The 20,020-nt window shown below is 38.1% G+C and overlaps 1 protein-coding gene across 1 annotated transcript in view; it reads left to right on the forward strand.

Moving 5' to 3' along the window:
* The window catches only part of magi3b (membrane associated guanylate kinase, WW and PDZ domain containing 3b), a 156,909-nt gene extending 137,424 nt beyond the window's left edge, over window positions 1–19,485 (forward strand). The window contains exons 8-20 of the mRNA XM_017304634.1: window positions 3,180–3,371; window positions 4,790–5,437; window positions 8,450–8,481; window positions 9,148–9,313; window positions 9,420–9,514; window positions 11,476–11,683; window positions 11,885–12,067; window positions 12,266–12,451; window positions 13,755–13,851; window positions 14,298–14,403; window positions 14,539–14,676; window positions 15,339–15,477; window positions 18,132–19,485. Of these exons, the coding sequence (XP_017160123.1) occupies window positions 3,180–3,371; window positions 4,790–5,437; window positions 8,450–8,481; window positions 9,148–9,313; window positions 9,420–9,514; window positions 11,476–11,683; window positions 11,885–12,067; window positions 12,266–12,451; window positions 13,755–13,851; window positions 14,298–14,403; window positions 14,539–14,676; window positions 15,339–15,477; window positions 18,132–19,213 (3,272 nt within the window). The 3' untranslated portion in view covers window positions 19,214–19,485. The remainder of the gene's footprint in view (window positions 1–3,179; window positions 3,372–4,789; window positions 5,438–8,449; window positions 8,482–9,147; window positions 9,314–9,419; window positions 9,515–11,475; window positions 11,684–11,884; window positions 12,068–12,265; window positions 12,452–13,754; window positions 13,852–14,297; window positions 14,404–14,538; window positions 14,677–15,338; window positions 15,478–18,131) is intronic.
* Window positions 19,486–20,020: the final 535 nt, after the last annotated feature.

Raw genomic sequence — 20,020 nt, forward strand, 5'->3', positions numbered from 1 at the left:
TTGAATTCCTGCAGTGTGATTGACTGATTCACCATGTGGTAACAAGCAATTGAATAAGTGTTCCTAATAAAGTTGTCGGTGGATATTTTCTCACATATGATAAATAAAGATGGAGGTCTACTCCCCTGCCTTCTCACATGTAAGCAGTCAGACCGCATGKCTGCTTGACAAGGTGGAAATACTGTTTTGTTTGTCTTCTGTTTACAATCTCCATATTTCAGCCAAGAGACTTTCTGTGAACCATCCTACTCAAGTCCAGGCTTGCACAAGTCACACTCACTTCCTTCTTCTGTCTCCTTCTCTGTCCCCCTTCTTTACATCTGTCTTTTTCTGTTCATACAAATATGTCCTTTCAAAAATAAATTTCAGGACTCCTTGCGAGAAGCGATAAAAAGAGTTCATCAAGCCATTTCAATATAATTATGTAAATAAGCTTTCCATGATCCGTATAACAGCAGCGGACATCTTGAGTCYTCAATTGCTGTTATAATTTACACTTGCAGTTGTCGGCCCTGGATGTTTTTAGCCTGGTGAACCGTATGAGAGTTTGAGAGTGTCTGCATTTGAATTGCTCTCACACACTGAAAGTCATGGAGTATTTATAAAAGCTGAGGGAAGTGAGAGGGAGGTGTGGAGTTGTTATTTAGACCAGCCAGAACAGGAAGTTGGGAACTAAATGTGGAAAAGCTTGTACTAATTTGAAGCAAGTTCAGGACAGGGAAACAGATATACCCAAACAAAACAGCACAAATATGGAGCCATCACCTCCAGCTTGGTAGTTGTTGAAGCATATATTCTGAAATTTAACTTAAACCACAAATTTGTGGGGTCCTCCAATTTTCATTGAGAGTTTTGGTCCACCAATAGTAGGGAACCTAAAAATGTAATGGATTCTCTTATTTGTCTGACATTTAAAGCACGGAATGATGCAGTTAATGCTTCAAGCTTGTAGTCCTTGTATTCATGACATGTATATACAAGCTTACATGTTCAGTAGGAGTGATGGGGCTTAGGAGAGACTAATGCTGGCTTTGTTAAAGGAAGGAGGGGTGACATATTATCCTTTAATGTTTGTGCACGAATATGTAAACTACCTGAGACATTGGTCTTAGAAGAAAGCTTTAGATAGAATTATTGCATTTTTTAAAATAATTWAATTTTGTTTTTGTATTTATTATTAGCTAATTTAGAATTTTCTAAAGTATTTATTCCCACTGAATGTTTCACATGGTGCTTTGCACATTACACATTGCACATTATATGTTAAAAYCACAAACTTCCATGTATTTTATTTTTGATTTATAAGTACCCACACAAAGCAATTCATMATTTTGAGGTGGACACCTTTTATATTCAATAAAAAGTGTAGCATGCATATGTTTTCAGTCCTTTTCTTTGATATTCCTAAGATGTGAGTGCAACCACTTRCCTCAGACGTCACCAGTTAATCTCCTTGAGTACATCTCAAGAAGATAGCTGTAATTGAATGCCATGTACGTATGATATCACATACACAATATAATCTCATGCATGTAATTTAATCTCTGTATAGAAAAGCTGTTGTTTGAAGGACCYGGCTACATTAATGGTCACTCTGGTAGAGTTTCCATTTCTCCATTTTAGATCACCAGCTTATGGTAGAATCTGTTGACATAACAATTATTATTAYTAGTGCATCCCACAAATCCGGTCTGGCCTAATTAGACTGAATTTACATTTTGATCACCATGCAAAACACTGTGAGGCAACTGGTTGTAAGAAATACATATAGAGCTAAATAAATAACAATTTTGGAATRAAACCTGTAAAAAAACAGCAATAATATTGAAGCTGGGACAGAGGTTCACCTTGCATCATGACTTTGATACTAAAAATACATCAATGACTATAAYGAAATGGCTTAAATCAAAGCATATTCATGTGTTAAAATCTCCCAGTCAAAGTTCAGCACAAAATTCACTTGTGAATCAAGATGTGTCAGGATTTGAAAATGTATCTTCTTTATCTAGTGTGAATGAGGTTGAGCTGATTTGCAAAGAAGACATTTWAAAATGTCAGTCTCTAGAGGTGCAGAGCTGGAAAAGACATAACTCAAAAGGCTTGCAGGTGTAATAAAAGCAAAAGGTGGTTTTGAGTCACTGCAGCTGAATACAAATGTACACTGGACTATTGACGGTTTTATTTATAAAAAGAAATGGAAAACCATGTATCATTTTTCTTCCACTAGATAATTATGTGGTTTTCTGTGTTGGACTGTCACCAGAATACTTAGAAGTTTGTGGTTGTAACATGACAGAGAAAGTTCAATGTGTATGAATACCGTTCCCAGACACTGTATCTGACATCTTCAACACTGTCTTTTACTGCAAAATCCAGCTGGACAACGATTTTTTTTCACTGGCTTCCTTTACTGTTTTACTGTTTTKAAGCAACAGCAATAATGCACCAAGGCTGCAGTCCACAAGCCAGAAAAAGAAAAAATGTGTCCATGATCTAAAGTGCTGATACTACAGTACTGCTAAATAAGGAAGATCATCAGCTTAGTGCAACCCTGAGGGTTGGATGTGTAATGTATTGCTTATGCCACAGCAGAGCTGCTGGTTCTTATTGATGTCGCTGCTGACCTTTATGTGTTCCTTACTCAACTTATATAAACCCTGCAATCACAACAGTCTCAGAGCTTTACTTTTCCTCAGCCATTTATTAAATAGAGCAGGGGATAAAAGGACAATACGCTAAATTAGATAGTGTCAGAGGTACTGTATTCATGTTCTGCTCTATAGTTTTATAATGAAAGGAGGCAAGTAAATTGGCTTCAAAAGCTATAATTTTATCACTTCATCTGTGTGTGGGCCTCTTTCTCAACAGGGCCACACAAAAAACGTTTTGATGGGTTTGTTGTGCTTAAACATACATCACGTCTATTATTTGGATAATGACTGATTAATGTGTTGATTTTGTTGCCACACAGTGTGTATAATTAAGATTCAGCACACATGGTTGAATTTTGCAGTCATTCAAAAGGAATGTCAATATTTTCATATTTTGGTCTGCACAGTGTAACTGATGTGTTGCACTGTGCAGAGGTTGCAGTTCTTCACACTTTCTTTTTACTGTGCGACATTTCTTGTACTTAAAAATGTGTCACCAACAGTGTTACATGTGCAATTTGTACACAGGTAAGGRAAGTATGCTTGGATTTACAGCAGACCCCAGCCAGCTGAAGGGGGAGATGTACCACACAGCTCTGAAGAAAAGCTCCCAGGGCTTTGGATTTACTATCATCGGAGGCGACCGTACAGACGAGTTTCTTCAGGTGAAAAATGTTCTCAGCGATGGCCCTGCTGCCCAGGACAACAAGATGGCATCTGGTGAGCAAATCCAGCAAAAAGATGCACATTAAAATCTCATGATAAGTCATGAAGAAATGAAGTCATCTAAACAAATTGTAAAACTAATATAAAACATTTAAAACTCTGGAACTGATTGCAAACCAATTAATAAGGCTTTAGGATTTCATCAAACTGTAATTCTCTATAAATGAAGCAAACAGGGAACACTGGTGTACTTTTCTAGAAGTGGCTAGCCTGACAAAATTACGCCAAGTGTGTGTTCACAACATATGAAGGAGGTCACAAAATAACCCAAAACAACACCTAAAGMATTGCAGCCCTCACTTGTCTTCACATAAAGATTTCATGTTTTGGTAATTGTAAAGAGACTGGTAAAAAAGCTTTAAGGAAAATATTCTTTAGATTGATGAGACTAAAATGGAACATTCTGTGCTTCTTGTCATATCTGATGTAAAACAGCAGCATTTTAAGAAAATCATACTAAGGGTCAAAAGTGGAGGTGGTGGTAATGTGCCTGGTTGGAGCTGCTTTGCTTCTTGACCTGTTTGAATTGCAGTAATGGATACAACCATTAAGTCTGCATTCTTAAAGTCCAGAAGGAAAATGTCTGATCGTCATTGTGACTTTACCTGAAGAGCAAAAACGCGACGCTTTTGGAGTGACCTAGTCAAAGTTTTCACTTGAAATCAAATTGAGATAATGTACATTACTTCAAATGTTCAAATGGTACATTTGAAATACAGTACATTTGACTGCTACATAGGTAAGTCAAGCTTACGGATCCTCCTATATGAATTAATTGCTATATTATCYAAAGAAATATGGGCCAAAATTATTATATTTTTTTAATTCTTGGTTCTMTTAAATGCTTTTGGAAGTTGATTTGATGATCCCTTTCAAAAAGCTGCTTTTTTGAAATACTATATGAATACAATTTTATTGAATTAGTTTTACTTCTTTCATATTTCTTTAAGCCAACCCTGTCCCATGGGTTCAGTAGTGCAATAAAAAACAGCAATTTGTCTGTCAAACACATAGGGACTATATATATCAGCAGTCATTCTAACTTTGGTTCCTGTGACACCAGGAGCTGTCAGTCTGGTAAGGTGTGTGTGTATTCATTTGAATAGTATTATGTGACAGAAATCTATTTCTTTCATAGCTCTTTTCATCTGTAGCTGGAATACTGTTCGGGTGAGCAATGTAGTAAGCGTGGGTGGGATAAAAATGAGTGAATGAGATAAAAAAGAAATTAAAGCAATAAAGGGAGTTGCCGAAATGGGAAAAAGGTAAGAGATGAGGAGATTTGGGAACCACGTATTTGACAAAGAAAATGCAAAGTGTTTTTCAAAGTGATGTGGAGAAGTAATTCCTAGATGGAACATGAGAAAAAAAATTTCCTCCTTTTAATTGTTTTCTTTTWTCATTTGCCACAGGGGATGTGATTGTTGAAATTAACGGGACATGTGTTCTGGGAAAGACCCATCCAGAGGTGGTGCAGATGTTCCAGTCCATCCCCATCAACCAATACGTAGACATGGTTCTTTGTCGCGGGTACCCTCTGCCTCCGGATGTAGACCTGAACAATGACGACCCCCTTCCTCCTCCACCCCTTCCACCAGCTACTCAGCCACAGCAGCCTCTCCACGGTGGGGAGGTGGTGACAGCTGTGCCGCTCATCAACGGACAACCACTGTTAGTCAAAGGCGACGTCCTGCATGGCTCTTCACAGGAACTGCACTAYGTTACCACCGACGCAAGCGGTCGGCCTGTTGTAGCTGCCTTGCCCAACGGGCGACAGCCCGACCAGGGAGAGGGCGCCACAGGAATGCTGCAACCAGAGCTGGTGAGCGTACCACTGGTGAAGGGGCCTGGAGGATTTGGGTTTGCCATTGCTGACTGTCCTCTGGGCCAGAAGGTTAAAATGATTCTGGATGCCCAGTGGTGCCGTGGACTGCAAAAAGGAGACGTAATCAAGGAGATCAACAGGCAAAATGTTCAAAGTCTCAGTCATGCACAAGTGGTGGACATCCTGAAAGACTTTCCTGTGGGCAGTGAGGTCAGCGTRCTGGTATTGAGAGGAGGTGAGAGACTAAAGCATTCATATGTTTTTGTATCTGATCTGCCCATCTGGATGTTTAGGTAGTATACTGTACTATCCAGAAATTTTGAGTCATTCCTCATTTATTACAATGTTGCTTCCAGACAGCTAGACCTTCCTTTAATCTCTTAAAGTGATCCTGAGAAACAACCTGAACAGAATTTAACTTGTTTTAATTCAGTCCATTACCAGACCTCTTCTCTTAAAAAAGACTTTATGTGTTTTTTATGACCTAGTGCTTCTTATTTTATTCTCCACTTCTCCAATTTCCTCATTTCACAGACAAATAAAGTGTCTGTATGTATTTCATGGTGGACATCAAATGGGTGAATGCTTCTGAGTTCAAAGATAAACCCCTATCAAGTTTATCGGTGTGGTTAAAAGTTTTGCACTGTACTGCCCAAAATAAACAATTGTGCTAAAAGTAATAGCATTGTGTTTACAAAAGTCAGTAAAGGTCAAATGTCTTACAATAGCCCTGAACCAACATTTAGTTGTATAACCCAAGTTTCTATATGCACAGATTAGATCAACTTGTGGCACCATTCTTCTGTTTTTCTCGGTTTTCCCTTAGAAACCTGTCTGTCTTTTTGAAACACATTTTAACACATTGCTGCCTCTTTGTGTATTTTAATGTATTCATTCACATGACCACTCACATGTAATAAACAGACCTGACACCATAGTGTAAGAAAAATCTTCATACCATGATGAATAACGATGCTTCACAGTGTGCTGTGGCCTGAATTTTGGTTTCAGCAGGGAACAAAATGATGTGCTGTTTCTCTTTGTGCTATGTGGCAAAATTTAACCTCTAGTTTATCTAATTTTTAAATGAAACTCTCAGAAGTCTTCTTGCCAACAGCTTGGTCTTCACACTGACATTATCTAATTTTTGGCGTACTCACAGGTTACTGTGAGCACTCCAACACTCACAGTGTTGGTTGTTTTGGATTATTGTCTAAAACAACCAAATTAGTCTGATTCTTGAGTGGAAAAGCACAAAAACCAGCATGTACAAAACATTTCCTCTCATGTTCTAAAATGGGGGTCACTAGAAACCTTAGAAACACCCGACAGGTGTTCCTTACGTGAGTGAGCTCCACACTACCATAATTTTGAACCCGCATCTTTCTTTTGATGATTCAGTTATGCATAATCAGTAGCATACACATCTGTTGGTATGCTATCACTTACTAGTATACTAGTAAATTATTTATGGAATTCTAAATTCTAATCTTTACAAGAAATCATGACCGATCAGATTAAAGATGTTGGATTGCTGCTATTCTGAACACAGATGTCTGTGTTTTTGTGTTGTTTTCACCACCTTTGTGCCTCCGTTTTGTTTTCTCCTCTCATATTTTTTATCTAATATMATTTGTTGATATTGTTGATATACTTCTACAGTGCTGCTTGGAGGTGAGGTCAGAGTGCTGATACTAATGGGAGGTGAGGTGGTGTTGTGGCTAGTTTAGGGGCACTGAGTGATAACACATTTTTGCACTGTAATAGTGTGCCACTGTCTGCAGTGTGTTTCAAAGCTTCYACTGGAGAGGCTGCATCCTCTTTTTGCTAAATATTTCCAACTTCTCCACTGTGACTACTGCAGGCGCAGTTTAAAGCCAGTTCCTATGAGTTTTGTTTCTTACCACCACTTGCATATACAAACTGCACATCCCAAGTACTTCTCCAAAATTCGTCCTCTGCACCTCRACTCTGTCTGCGTGTGTTTATGACAACTTGTAAAGGRGCTAAATGCCTCTGTTACAAGTCTGAGAGAGGGAATTACATGAGTGTGGGGATGAGCTTGATTCCACATAGTTGAGGGAGGAGGGAAGGCACCCTTCAAATGTCTCCTACATCTCCCCGTRGCCGCCTAAGGGACTCACTGCACGACTCGGTGAACCCCAGATTGGCTTTGATCATCAACAGAGCGCAGGGGATTTCTGCATGCCTCTTTATCTGTGGCCTCTAAAAGATCCATGGCTAAACTGCTAAGGAGGGGAGGTCCGCTGGGTCTTTCTTGCCCCAAGCCACGCCTGAGCCGTCTTCCCTCATTGCCCAAACACCCATGCTACTTGCACTAACTGCTGTGCCACCACCATCATGTCCTGCTCCACTGCATGATTCCCACTGTTGAAGTATATATGGGCTTGGCTTCACCCAGCCTGCTAAACTGAACAGCTAATGTCCTCTTTAACACTCATTAGACAATGGCCTGTAGCTTAGAGGTGGCTCACAATTGGACAGTGTCTTTATTATTGGTGAGTTTCGCTGAAGACAAAAAGATCAGGCAGTTGGGTGGAGGTAAAAGCAGGGTGCAGTAGGGTGTGTTCTGGGTGTGCAGCAAACGTTGCATTGTCAGATTTTGATGACAATGATGTTGGATGAGGGATTTTTAMAGTGTTGCATAAAAATATCTTCTTCTATACAGTACATCAGGCTCCATTAACCTCAGATGAGGCCAAGTTTTCACCCTTGCCCCGAGGGCTGCAAGCTTCAGAGGAGTATCTGTTAATTCAATTAATGCAGAGAGTTGAAGAGGATGGGAGACGGAAGCGGGGCTGTGCGAGATGGTCTATAGGGAACTATCTGARTGCGTTAGATGAAACATGTGGGTGTACTGTAAAGCAAAAAGAAGAATGATCAGCTGTGGAATTATATGCATGAAACACAAAAGCCTTTACCTGCTTTCTCAGCTCCACGGTTGAGGTGCAGTATGTACTCAGCTCAGAATGTGATGAACCAACACTATATGCCATACGTATCTTTAATCTCATGGATGGTTAAATATTCGCTAATGGAGCATTCTTTAGCGAGCACACCTCTTGAGTTTTGAGTAGCTCACTGGTTTATTTTTACACTTTCTGCCACCATCTCTTAGTCAGAGAGACAGTGCCATCTGCTGGAGCTTTGGTGTGAATTGTTGTTCCAAATATGAATAGAATTAATTCAAACTCTTTTCGTTTTGTCTGTCTTTTTGTTACTACAGGTCAGACATCCCCTGTAAAGACTCTGAAGCCTGTGAGTAAAAATGCATTATTCCCTCTTTCTCACCCATTGTTTCCCAATGGAGACATATCCTTCAATTTGATTTCAAAACATTTTGTCCTTCAGCTTAACCACTAAGCCTCTGTTGCGTCAAATTAAATGATAGCAATACATTTGAATATTGATTATCTCTCAGCCCGCCTTCTTTTGTTTGTTCTCAAAAACAGTCTTAATTACCTCCGTTCGCTATTCATATGCTTTGGGCTATTGTCTGGGGACTGCAGTGGTAATGAGGATTGGATGAGCCTCTTTAGATTTGGAAGTATTATTAATACAACAGTTTTAGATAAAGAGGGTGCCCTTTTCATGCGGAGAAGGCCTGTTGCAGCCTTGGGGAAATCTTTACTTTCTCTCTTGGATTTTATATTACGCTCAGATCCCAGTGTCTAACCCTCAAAACAATAGAAGAAATATAGAGGTAAAACTGGTGTACGATATTAAAAGTGACCTTTCCAGCTTTTGTTATCTAACACTGTTTGATGCCCAGACACTTGTCAAAGATAATGAGGTGCTCAGACTTTCATTAAAAGTTTGTGATGTAATAAATTTCAACAATACAACAMAAAGTTGCACACAAAGCTTGTCCTTTAGTGTAATAATTAATCATCTGGTCRTGATGCCTCCTGTGTTTGTCATCAGAGACAGGAAATGACAGCAAGCACAGAAACCTTGGACACCATCGCAGACTCAACCCCCCAGGCCTTGCCGTACCACTCCAACACGAGCACCCTACGTTCATCTGACTCCCCCAAGCGAGATGCCACAGAGATGTACCTGAAGTCCAAAGCCCTGCTGGAGAGCAGGCGTGAGTGTTGACTGATATAAGCTGCTTTTAATCTTCTGTTTTGTCATACTTTCCTCTGTGATCCTACACTGAAACTAAGTGATGGTGAAATTCTTCCCATTCRCAGAGCCTCACACCAAAGACATAGATGTTTTTCTGAAGAGAGACATTGAAACAGGCTTCGGCTTCCGAGTTCTGGGAGGAGAAGGCCCACAACARCCAGTAAGTTTTAAATCCAGCTTACTTTGCAAAAAAATATATATATATATGGAAAGCTGTTAAAACATATTTACATCTCCAGACTTCTATTTTTCTTMAGTTATGTCATTGTTTGAATTGTAATAATTAACTAATTCAAAACAAATATAGTACTTTTAATCCTGTTTAGAGTCTTGGTGGCATTACTTATGTGTTCCCTATTCCATATTTCCTTCTCTCTGCTGAGGGGGGAGCATTGGAAAGAGTGGCAGACTCTTAAAGAGGCAAAGGCCAATTTCAAGGCAAAATCAAATTTCCTCTCAGCTATGTTTGATATATCCACCATTTTTTTAACATCTTTTTTTGACTGTGCTATAAAATGTCACTATGTGCCTGAAAAATACCTAACAACCTGTTCAAAAGACCTTGCTCTACAATGACCAGGCATAACACTGTGGCAGATAAGGCTCTGATTAYGTCTTCATTGAGGAAGCTGTTTCTGTAGTAGCTGAGTTATATTAGAGAGCAAATGTACTCAWAGCTGTTGTGTTAGAAACATTAAAAATGGAGAAGTTTATAGACTATAGCAACTTTGACCAGTACCACATTGTGATGGGTAGATGTCTAAAAAACTCCTGTTATTTTGTGGTGTATTTGGTTTGTATTGTCTGGTCCCATCCAACAGGAATTGTTGCTCAAATAGCTGAAGAACTTAATGTTGTTTCTGATAGGGAGGTGTGAAGGTAGTGTATCATCGTTTGTTGTGTACAGGACCGCTATTCACCATTTTAAAAGAGAGCATGAGAACCAGAACCRGACCATGTGGAGCAATTGAAGAAAGCAGCCTTGTCTCATGAGTCCCATTTTCTTTTACATCACATTGATGGCTGAGTGCAGTTCCCAGACAACTGTGGCCTCTTTCAGCAGGATAATGCATTTTTCCACAAAGTAAAAAGATCTCAACTCAGTCAAATCGAATTGATTGAATTGAAATCTTTATGCTTCCCATAAARAATGAATGGAGGTTCCATAATGTAACTTACAGCATTTCAAAGATCTTAGTCCAGGAACTGCAGCACAGCTGAAGGGATCTATTGGACAACATACCTCAACAGGCCAGATMTGGTTTGCCATCAAAAGGCCAAAATGCATTAAACAGGTGGTCAGAATGTTATACCTGACCAGTGCATGTATCTCTCTCAAATTCAAAGCTCTGCAGTCAAGTTGGTTTGCAAGACTGTGTTCATTATGCTGGAGTAATGAACACGGCATAATGTGTTCATTACACATTATGTGTAATGAACACAAGCTTTTTTCTGAAGCTTGAAAAAAATGCTTATGAAAAAATGCTTATGAATATAACAATGATATAATTATCTTAAATTTGAACAGATCACATTTTTCATAAGAAAACATTCTTTCATGACTGAAAATGTGATTTTAATTGATCTTGAAAGTATACAGGTCATCAGAAAATCCATAAAAAACATCCAAATATGGATTTCAATTTTCATAAAGAAACTTTAAAAAAGAACTTTAAAAAATACAAATAGAGTAGAACACTATACTATTTKTAATTTAACTTGATGGAGTCGATAAATTCTGTWAGCAACTGCTATTGCCCTTTATCTCCATGCATTTTAATAAATTTGTACATCASCCTATTTTTTCTCAGTTATTGTATCATGTTGTCGTGATAATTATAATTATAAAGAAGACAGAATTTATCATACCACTCACTCATAATTTGTATTTTATCTCCTCGAGCTCTGAAATCATTTAAGTCTTGGTCTTTAAGAAAATGTGGATTCTGAATTGTACATTTGTAGAAAACATTCTTTATCTGATTTTAAGAGTTMAACAAGATGCATCTTGTGCACTGAAATCAAATTCTGACAAAGTGAAAGTGCTAACTGTTGTCTCATAGCATTCACAGTTGCAACATTTTCTGCCTTCCCATTAGCTCCTTCCTAACCCGACATCAGAATGTGTTTCCCCAGGTTTACATCGGGGCCATCGTGCCCAGCGGAGCTGCAGAGAAGGACGGACGCCTCAGAGCAGGAGATGAGCTCATTGGCATCGACGGAGTGATGGTCAAAGGTCGGTCTCACAAGCAAGTTTTGGACCTGATGACCAATGCAGCCCGTAACGGTCAAGTCATGCTGACTGTTCGTCGGAAGGTCATCTACAGAGGTTAGTATAAAGACACAAATTTATTTGAGAGGTCATATCAAAAATTACATCAATATCATCATGATTTGGCTTGTACCTTGACTGTCTTTCTTATTCAACATTCCCTGCAGTACAAAATCTTGTAAAATAGAACCAAAAACATTCTAAAACATTTTTTGCATAAAATACAAACGCGTTAAAATCTGTTTTATTTCAAATCAGAAGCAACAGATGAAGACATTCAGGAAATGACTCCTGTGCTGGTGAACGGTTCTCCAAAGCTACCTCGCCTGCCAATGCCTAGCGCTCTGGACCACGAGTCTTTCGATATCACACTTCACCGCAAAGAGAACGAGGGCTTTGGCTTTGTTATCCTCACATCAAAGAGCAAACCCCCATATGGTGGTGAGGATCAAACTTAGTTTTTTTTTAGGGAAATCTATTAAAATCTGAAACCTGGATGTTTACATAAATACGTTTTATAAATGTAGAACTTGTAAGTATCAATGTGAATCAAAAATATCGTTATATACTAGGTAAATCTTATGTTGCTACCTGAGTTGAATCTGAATGTCTCATTACTTTTCATATCCGTCATTTCAGTTATCCCTCACAAAATTGGACGTATCATTGAAGGCAGTCCRACTGACCGCTGCGGCCTGCTCCACGTTGGGGATCGTATCTCAGCAGTCAATGGCCGCTCCATCATTGAGCTCTCTCACAATGACATTGTTCAGCTTATCAAGGAGGCTGGCACTGTCGTCACTCTCACTGTGGTTCCTGAAGACGGTGAATATCTTTTTAAGCACAGAAAAGAAAAAAGAAAAAWCTTAATAAAAATCCCTGCYTTTTGTTATCACAATGTTAAAGTTGGTTCCTTAATATTAAAATTTGGAAGTGAGAAATTAGTTATTGCAGGTTTATGTGTTAATTAAGGTAATCAAGCTTTGACCTAATCGGAATATTTAAATACATTAACATCGTATTCTAAGGTTATTTCAAACTCCATGTAAAACAAATGACCTGGAGTCTATGTCATCTTGGAATAATAAACAGGTGAAAAGGATGTAGCGAAATAAAATCAAATGTTGTAACTAAGATTGTACTTTTGTATTTAAATGCTCAATTTAAATCTGATGTCAGCAACGTGGCTTTAAAAAGATAATGTTAACACTCTGTTGCATCACCTCAAGCAACACTGTGGAAGTGTTGTGGAACTGAAAATAGTTTTAATGGTTGTTCTTGGCTGATGTRATTTTTTTTTATGACCTTAGGTGGAGATTTGTTTTTTATTGACATCTTTATTTAATAAGGAGCTGAATATTTCCAGCAGATCAAAGAAATCTACGGCATGCAGTTATTCAGGATGTCTACGATAYCGATGCTGTTGTAATACCTTTGGAATTTTATTTGTGTTGTTGAAACATGGATGGGTTTTTGAAAGAAAGATCTTGTTTAGATGTGAGAAGTTATTTTAAAACATTAAGAATAATGGTGCCTTTACAGATGTCCAACATAGGCAGGTGATGGACACTGAATGGAARCTCGTTATGCAGCGCTTTGCTAATCTCGCCCTACACTCAAAAGGCTTTTTCATTAGAAGCTTCATTCAACCATTGACACACAACCTTTTACACTGATTTGCAGAATAGGAGCGAAGTGAGTGGCTAGCATTTTGCCCAAGGACCTTTCAGTATCTGGTGCAGAAGGCTGCAGTAATACTGACTACAGATCAGTCATTCATAGCATCATTCCACCAAAGCTGCTGATAAATTTAATTTTGACTCTAATTTTCAAGTTCTTAATTTCATTTTAAATTTAAGACCGTTTTTAACTTTGTCACATGACATTTTTTTACACAATTCAATCTAGCTGCTCAAATATATTACCCTGAAATAATTTCAACTTGCATGCAGCTTTTATAGACTTAGTTTGCTTTTTTCTAACTGGCAACATGTAGTTTTTAGTCTTTGGTTGATATGGATATAAATTACATTTCTGCAACTAAAGTCATTAATTTTCATGCTGGAAATGACTTTTTTAGATTTTCTAATTATTAGGCACTAATCAGTRTGATACAAATTTATTTCAGAATATAAGGGCCCTCCATCGGGAGCAAGTTCAGCTAAACAGAGTCCAGCTCTGCAACACAGGCCCATTGGACAAAGGTCAGCTCTTCATGATGAACGGTAAGATACAGAAGGAAAGATAATTTWWAAAAAAAACTCACAAAATATCCTATTGCAGCAAAAGTTGTTATTCATTGTTCATGCAAAGAGGACTGTCCAGTTATGAATAGTAATAAAACAGAAAAGAACTTTACTTTTGTTCAATAAAAATATATACATTTGAGATTTTATAATTTTACTGAAGTACTGTYACAATAATCTGTGAGACATTAATCTGAACAAAACCCAACTACAAAATAAGGCACAAAATCTAAGCACACTTCTAGTAAGCTTATACATTTATAACAGAACGAATAAAAAAACACTATACCCATTACAATTGTTCCTCCCAGAAAGAATCTAGCAGTACATTCAGTTTCATAATTTACATAATCGCTGTTTGAGTTGGACTCCTGATGCATTCMATTTGAAGTAAGTAATGATAAATAACAATGTTTCTTRCTTAGTTATAACCTGGACATGGAGGACAAAAGGGATGGAGTCAACTGGTCTGACCATAAAACTCTTCCACCTGGTGAGCAGGGAACGCTGTGTGTGACAGGACCCAACCAGGTAATTATCAATATCTTGAGTGCATTGAAACTACACAAATTGCACAAAGGTGTGTAATGAATGCATGCAAGATGTTTGGACTGCATTTTTATGTTATATTTAAGTGCATTCTGAGAGTTTTCTTCTTTATTGGAGGGTTGTCTGACTGTGGAGCTGGAGAGAGGCCCCAGAGGCTTTGGTTTTAGTTTGCGCGGGGGCACAGAGTACAATATGGGCCTGTATATCCTGAGGCTTGCAGAAGATGGACCAGCTCAGCTGGACGGAAGAATACATGTAAGTGCTCTAGGAATCTTAGTCTTCACATTAAATATGAGCAAGTTTTACTGGTTTCAACATGAAATTATAGTTCACATGGATTCCTAATCTGATTAGAACAATCATCTTCTCAAGGGTGAAATATGATTACATATCACAACACAGAGCTGTGAGAGAAAAACTGCATAAATCCATTTTTGGTGAATAAATTAAACCTTACGAAAAGAAAGGTCATAATGAAAAAGGGATGCAGCTAACTAAATTTATTTCCAGAATGGTGGCACTATATATTTTCTCTCATAATTTAATTGACAATTATGAAAGAATTTATTACATTATCAAAATTTGAAKGAGACTCTAAAATGAGCAAGAAAACCAAGAGCCTTTTTGTGTGAAGCAATCTTACAGCCTGCCAGATTGTGATCCTTGGTCATGACTTTGCCTTTCAAAGGATGGTGAAGAATGTCAGCGTTGATTAAAGCCAAGCAGCCTGACATGTTTACAGGCTTTATCCAGAGTTATTTTGTCATCTTCACTAAAAGAAAGTGCCTATAGGGTGTTATAAAGCTGGATCTGCGTGCAGCATAAAATTTAGATCCGCTGATAATGAGACTGTGTGTGCACAAACACTCTGCAGAGTATGTTAGCTGTTCATTGGTGTGTTTCTGCATTGCTGACAGGTTGGAGATGAGATAGTGGAGATTAATGGGGAGCCGGCTCGTGGCATTTCCCATACACGGGCAATTGATCTGATTCAAGCTGGAGGAAACAAAGTKGTGCTGCTGCTGCGACCTGGCGCAGGCCTGGCCCAGGATGGAAGTGAGTAATATATTCAGTTTTCCTTTTGGACAGGCTTTGTGCCTTGAAAAACTCTATTGTGCAATTTAATAGCATGTTGGGTGAAAAAAGCATTAGTAGAGARWGGGGAACTTAAGTATTTATTCTCTCGGTTGAATTGTATTAATAAATGACAATGTTTTTAAAAATGTGCAAAGTTTTGCAGGAAAACTCGTTTAATTCATTGGATTCTTATAAAAATGTCAGTGAACATTAAAGCACTAGTTCCAAATGCCATCATTCAAGCCAGCATAAATGTTTAATGTTCCATCTTCTTCTAAATTGTCGCCATAGGCTTAAATTACAGCTTTGCAATTTTCACCTTGCCAGCACGGAGTTATTTAGGGAAAGCTTTCTGTAATCTCTCCCTGTGCAGTTTGCAAACATCCCAGAGCAGTTGTGCATTGAGAGTCTGCTTGGTTTAGACTCTTTAGTCGAGCTTATTTCAAACAAGCCCAGTGGGATGAGATCTGGTGACAGAGGTATCCATAACATGGCTGAGTGAATAAATCTTCTTTGTTCTGCTCAAACAGGTGCATCACAATAAATTAGAATTTAATCAAAAATGTTCTTTATCTGAACAATTTACATGCATTGCAGGGACTAAAAGAAAAGCAAAATTTATTTTCATCTAAAAAGAGGAGTTTGGATCACTGGGCAACAGTCCAGTTTTTTCCTGTCAGCACAGATAAAATATTCCTTTTAATATATATATATATGTATATGATTTTCACTTTTTGAACTGAGCTGCTAAAGTAAATTTATTTAGCAATGAYATTTTCATAGATTGATATTTACCTGTATTTTATATTCAAGCTTCAAGGTTACTTCATTGTCTTTCCAAATAACAAAGTTAGGCCCTGCCATATGAGCTTGTGATGATCAAGGCACTTGTGTTGGATTTATATTAGAGACAGTTCAATTTTTCAAACTTTGCCAACAGCAAAACTCCCAGGRAYATTTCTGATTCTCTCCTGGACCTTAAACTGGAAGATACACAAAGACGAATGAGGATTTATCTGCTTAACAGTCATATAAACAGTTTTTTGTSATTTTTTTAACCCTCTTTCTATGAGGATTCACTTCCTGTCMTCCATCCAGATAGTCTTTGCCTTTATTTTTAAACAAACTGTAAAGTTAAATTGAAATGTAAGTGTTTCTTCACAGATAACAGATAACAATCTCAGTGATAAAAGGGAATGCATTTGCCATCGCATTGTCAGGAAAATATTAATATCACAAAAGACTGTTTAGAATGCAACATGTATTGGCTGGTATATTTGAGGTGTCAGTGTTATGATTTTACACTTTGCATACCGATGGTATTTTCAGTCTGTTGGACAGAATCTCGCTGCACTAGAGGCTTTACGCCCTGAGATATCTGGGCTTTAGATACAAGATAAAGGTCACAGAGAGTGTATGAAGCATTCTAATGACACAAATATTACTGGATATGAACTGGACCTGGTAATTCGGTAAACTGAATAGAAATTACAATGTGATGGTTTTSCTCTGTGTCATTTAATTAAATATAGTAGGACGTGATTGGAAAAACAAGTAGATTAATCACAACTGATAATTGTTATATATCAAAGAGTATCAAAATTGCTTGAAGACTTAATATCTTGTAGCGTCACACAACTTATCATTTGAGATGCAATTAAGTGTGTGTCATGCCAGCTAAAAACACAGATGATTCACAGATGAACTACTTAAACAGGTTCTAGTAAGAAACAGTGATTTAGCCCTCCGTGACACTGCAGGTGCACCTCCATGTTAGAATGGCAATAAAAATATATGTATTTATTTTAGCAGTTCAATTGCATTATACATGATAAACAGAGTTTTATATACTAAGTGTATTCTTCTATTTTATTTTAAATATTATGGCTTACAGCTAATAGCTCACACACTACTAACTTTGTTTATGAGTCTTCAATACCTGCTGCAAAGTTGGTCAGTCACAAAAGGTTGAAACTAGAGAAGCTGGTTATTCACAGAGAACTTAATACAAGCACATTAATAGAAAAAAGAAAAAAGTGTTGTAAAAAATGCAAAGGCAACCAGAGTAGCCTAATTCTTCAGAGGATTTTGAGTAAAACTCAATTTAAGAGTTCGTTTAGAGATTCAGGGTCACAAAAAATTTACTCCTGGACAAATGAACTTCTTTATGATCAAATTCTAATTTACTGAGAAGCACCTGTAATTTATTTTTTAAAAGACTTGTACAAAAGCGGTTGATTAAATATTTATTGTTGCTAACTGGTTACAAGTGAAAGAATCTTACTGGTTTGTAGCTAATATTTAATAAATCTTTTTTGTTGTTTTTATTTGTTAAACAAATTTGTTAAACAAATGTCTAATCATCTTCTGGGTCTTTCATTGCCCCTCATGCAGGTAACACAGCCTCTACTACGTGCTATTACACTGAGCACCAACACTAACACCATCACTGCTTACGCTGGTCTCTTGTCTTTAACCTTGGTAATTCTTTTTTTACTCACATTTTCCTACTTCTACTAACCGGAGTGACTGAAGTTATCTGTGTTACATACTCAAAATGGAATTCTTGTATGCCACATGGAGGTATTCTTATGCTGACATGTAATAAAGAAAAACATGTGTCTCTCTTTCAGATCGATGTTATCAAAAATCCATGTCACCCACAAGTTATTCTGAGGAGGTGTTTCTTTCTGACACATCACCTCAGTCCTCTCCATATCCCACTGGGGCTTCCGCTTTTTTTTCTTCAACTTTATCAGGCAAACTGAAACATCCGCGCAGCGGGAGCACTAAATCCCTGCAAGGCCATGAGCCCCGTCACAGCAAGGGTTTGGGCTCGTTGGAAGAGAGTGATGAGTGGGCAGAAAAGAAGATCAACAGGCTCTCTCCCCTTCTTAATGATCAATCGAAGTTCTCCAAGAGAACCAGGTCCATAACAGACTCCAGAGAGTTAAGCAGCCCAAAGAAAACAGGGGAGACATTTCCTAAAGCCAAAGAGCAACATCAGAGTCCCAAAATGACTGTGAGCCAGTCAGAGGAGGCAGCGCCAAGCAGGAGCAAAATGCCTCAGATGAGTAATACAAAAATAAAAACTGTTAACCACGAGATGGCTCGACTTAGGCCTCAATCGGTATCAAACCTGCAGCAGATGGAAAATCAACAAGGGCATCACAGGAGAATAAAGGATTCTTTCAGTAGAGAGAACTTAGGTWATGAAAATAAAAATGATGAGAAGGGAACTCCTAAGATCAGAAGATACACACTAGGAAATGATAAAAGAACAAGGCCTGGCCTTGAGAARGAAAGCTTTAAAAGAAGTGAGGGAGAGTTTCTTCGTCACAGGACACAGTCTGTTACAGTGAGGGAGAGCCAAACAAGTAGAAGCAAAGACTCCGAGCGCAGAGAAGTTAACGGCAACCCTGCAGAAAACAAGACTARCAGCAAAGACACTGGTAACAAAAGAGACTCGTTGTCATTTTTTAAAGATATTTGGAGCAGAAAGGACTCTAAAACTTCACCACAGGAGACAAAAGGAAGAGATGGTAAATCATCTAACTTCAAAGAACGCCGTAATAAAGAGGACTTAGTGGCCTCTACAGACAGCATTCCAGGGACCACCCAGACTCAAAAGGGAACTGTTGGCCCTGGGCCTTGGAAAGTACCAAGTTCTGCCAAAATCCTCACCAAAGCAGAAGTCCTCCGTGACCCTCAGTGACAGAACATGAAATTACCCTGACACACAAACTGCTACTAAATCTTTACAATTTCATCATATTAGTGGGTTCTTTGTCAGAGATCTTCCATGAAACAGAGATGTGCAACATGCTGACCTGTTGTCATTATCCTTAGATTGTGGTCAGATGTATATTTTGGGAGTAGTATGATATCACGTGACATGTAGCACTTCCCTCTGCCTTGTTCGCTGCTTCAGCATCTTCAGTGTAGGACTTCAGCACATGCGGCACGCTTGGGGCCTTGTCAGAAAAAGACAACTTAAAATGTGAAAATGTGCCAATCCTGCCAAACTCCTGTGGAATAATAACGACCATTCCCACAACAATGCAATGACCCATATGCAAAGAAAGGAGCAAGGCCCTGCCTTTGATTTGTAGTGAACACCCAATGTGGCTATTGTAGGATTTAATTTTGCCTCATTGGTGGACATTTAGACCTTTATTTTTTATTTTTTATTTTTATTTTTATTTTTTCTTACAGGCTTGTTTAAGTGCATGCTGTTAGTCCCTAAATTTATTTTACTGCACGTTTTCTACACATCACCCAGGATGAACCGCTTCCTTGTTTATAATTCTCATTCTTAACACTGAAATACTGATGTAAAAGTGTTTACTTTAATGGTTACTTCTGACTGTTCTGAGGGTTTCATCATGGCACTCTTTCAGCATCATTAAAAAAGACCAGAAACTTGTGGTTTGATATCTTGTTTACCATGTTGTATAATAACAGAGCGTGTAATTTATTGAGATGACAGATGTGTGTGTGTGTATGTGTGTATATATATATA

Source organism: Poecilia reticulata, linkage group LG5 (genome assembly GCF_000633615.1).
Source record: "Poecilia reticulata strain Guanapo linkage group LG5, Guppy_female_1.0+MT, whole genome shotgun sequence".
In the NCBI taxonomy this organism is placed as follows: Eukaryota; Metazoa; Chordata; class Actinopteri; order Cyprinodontiformes; family Poeciliidae; genus Poecilia; species Poecilia reticulata.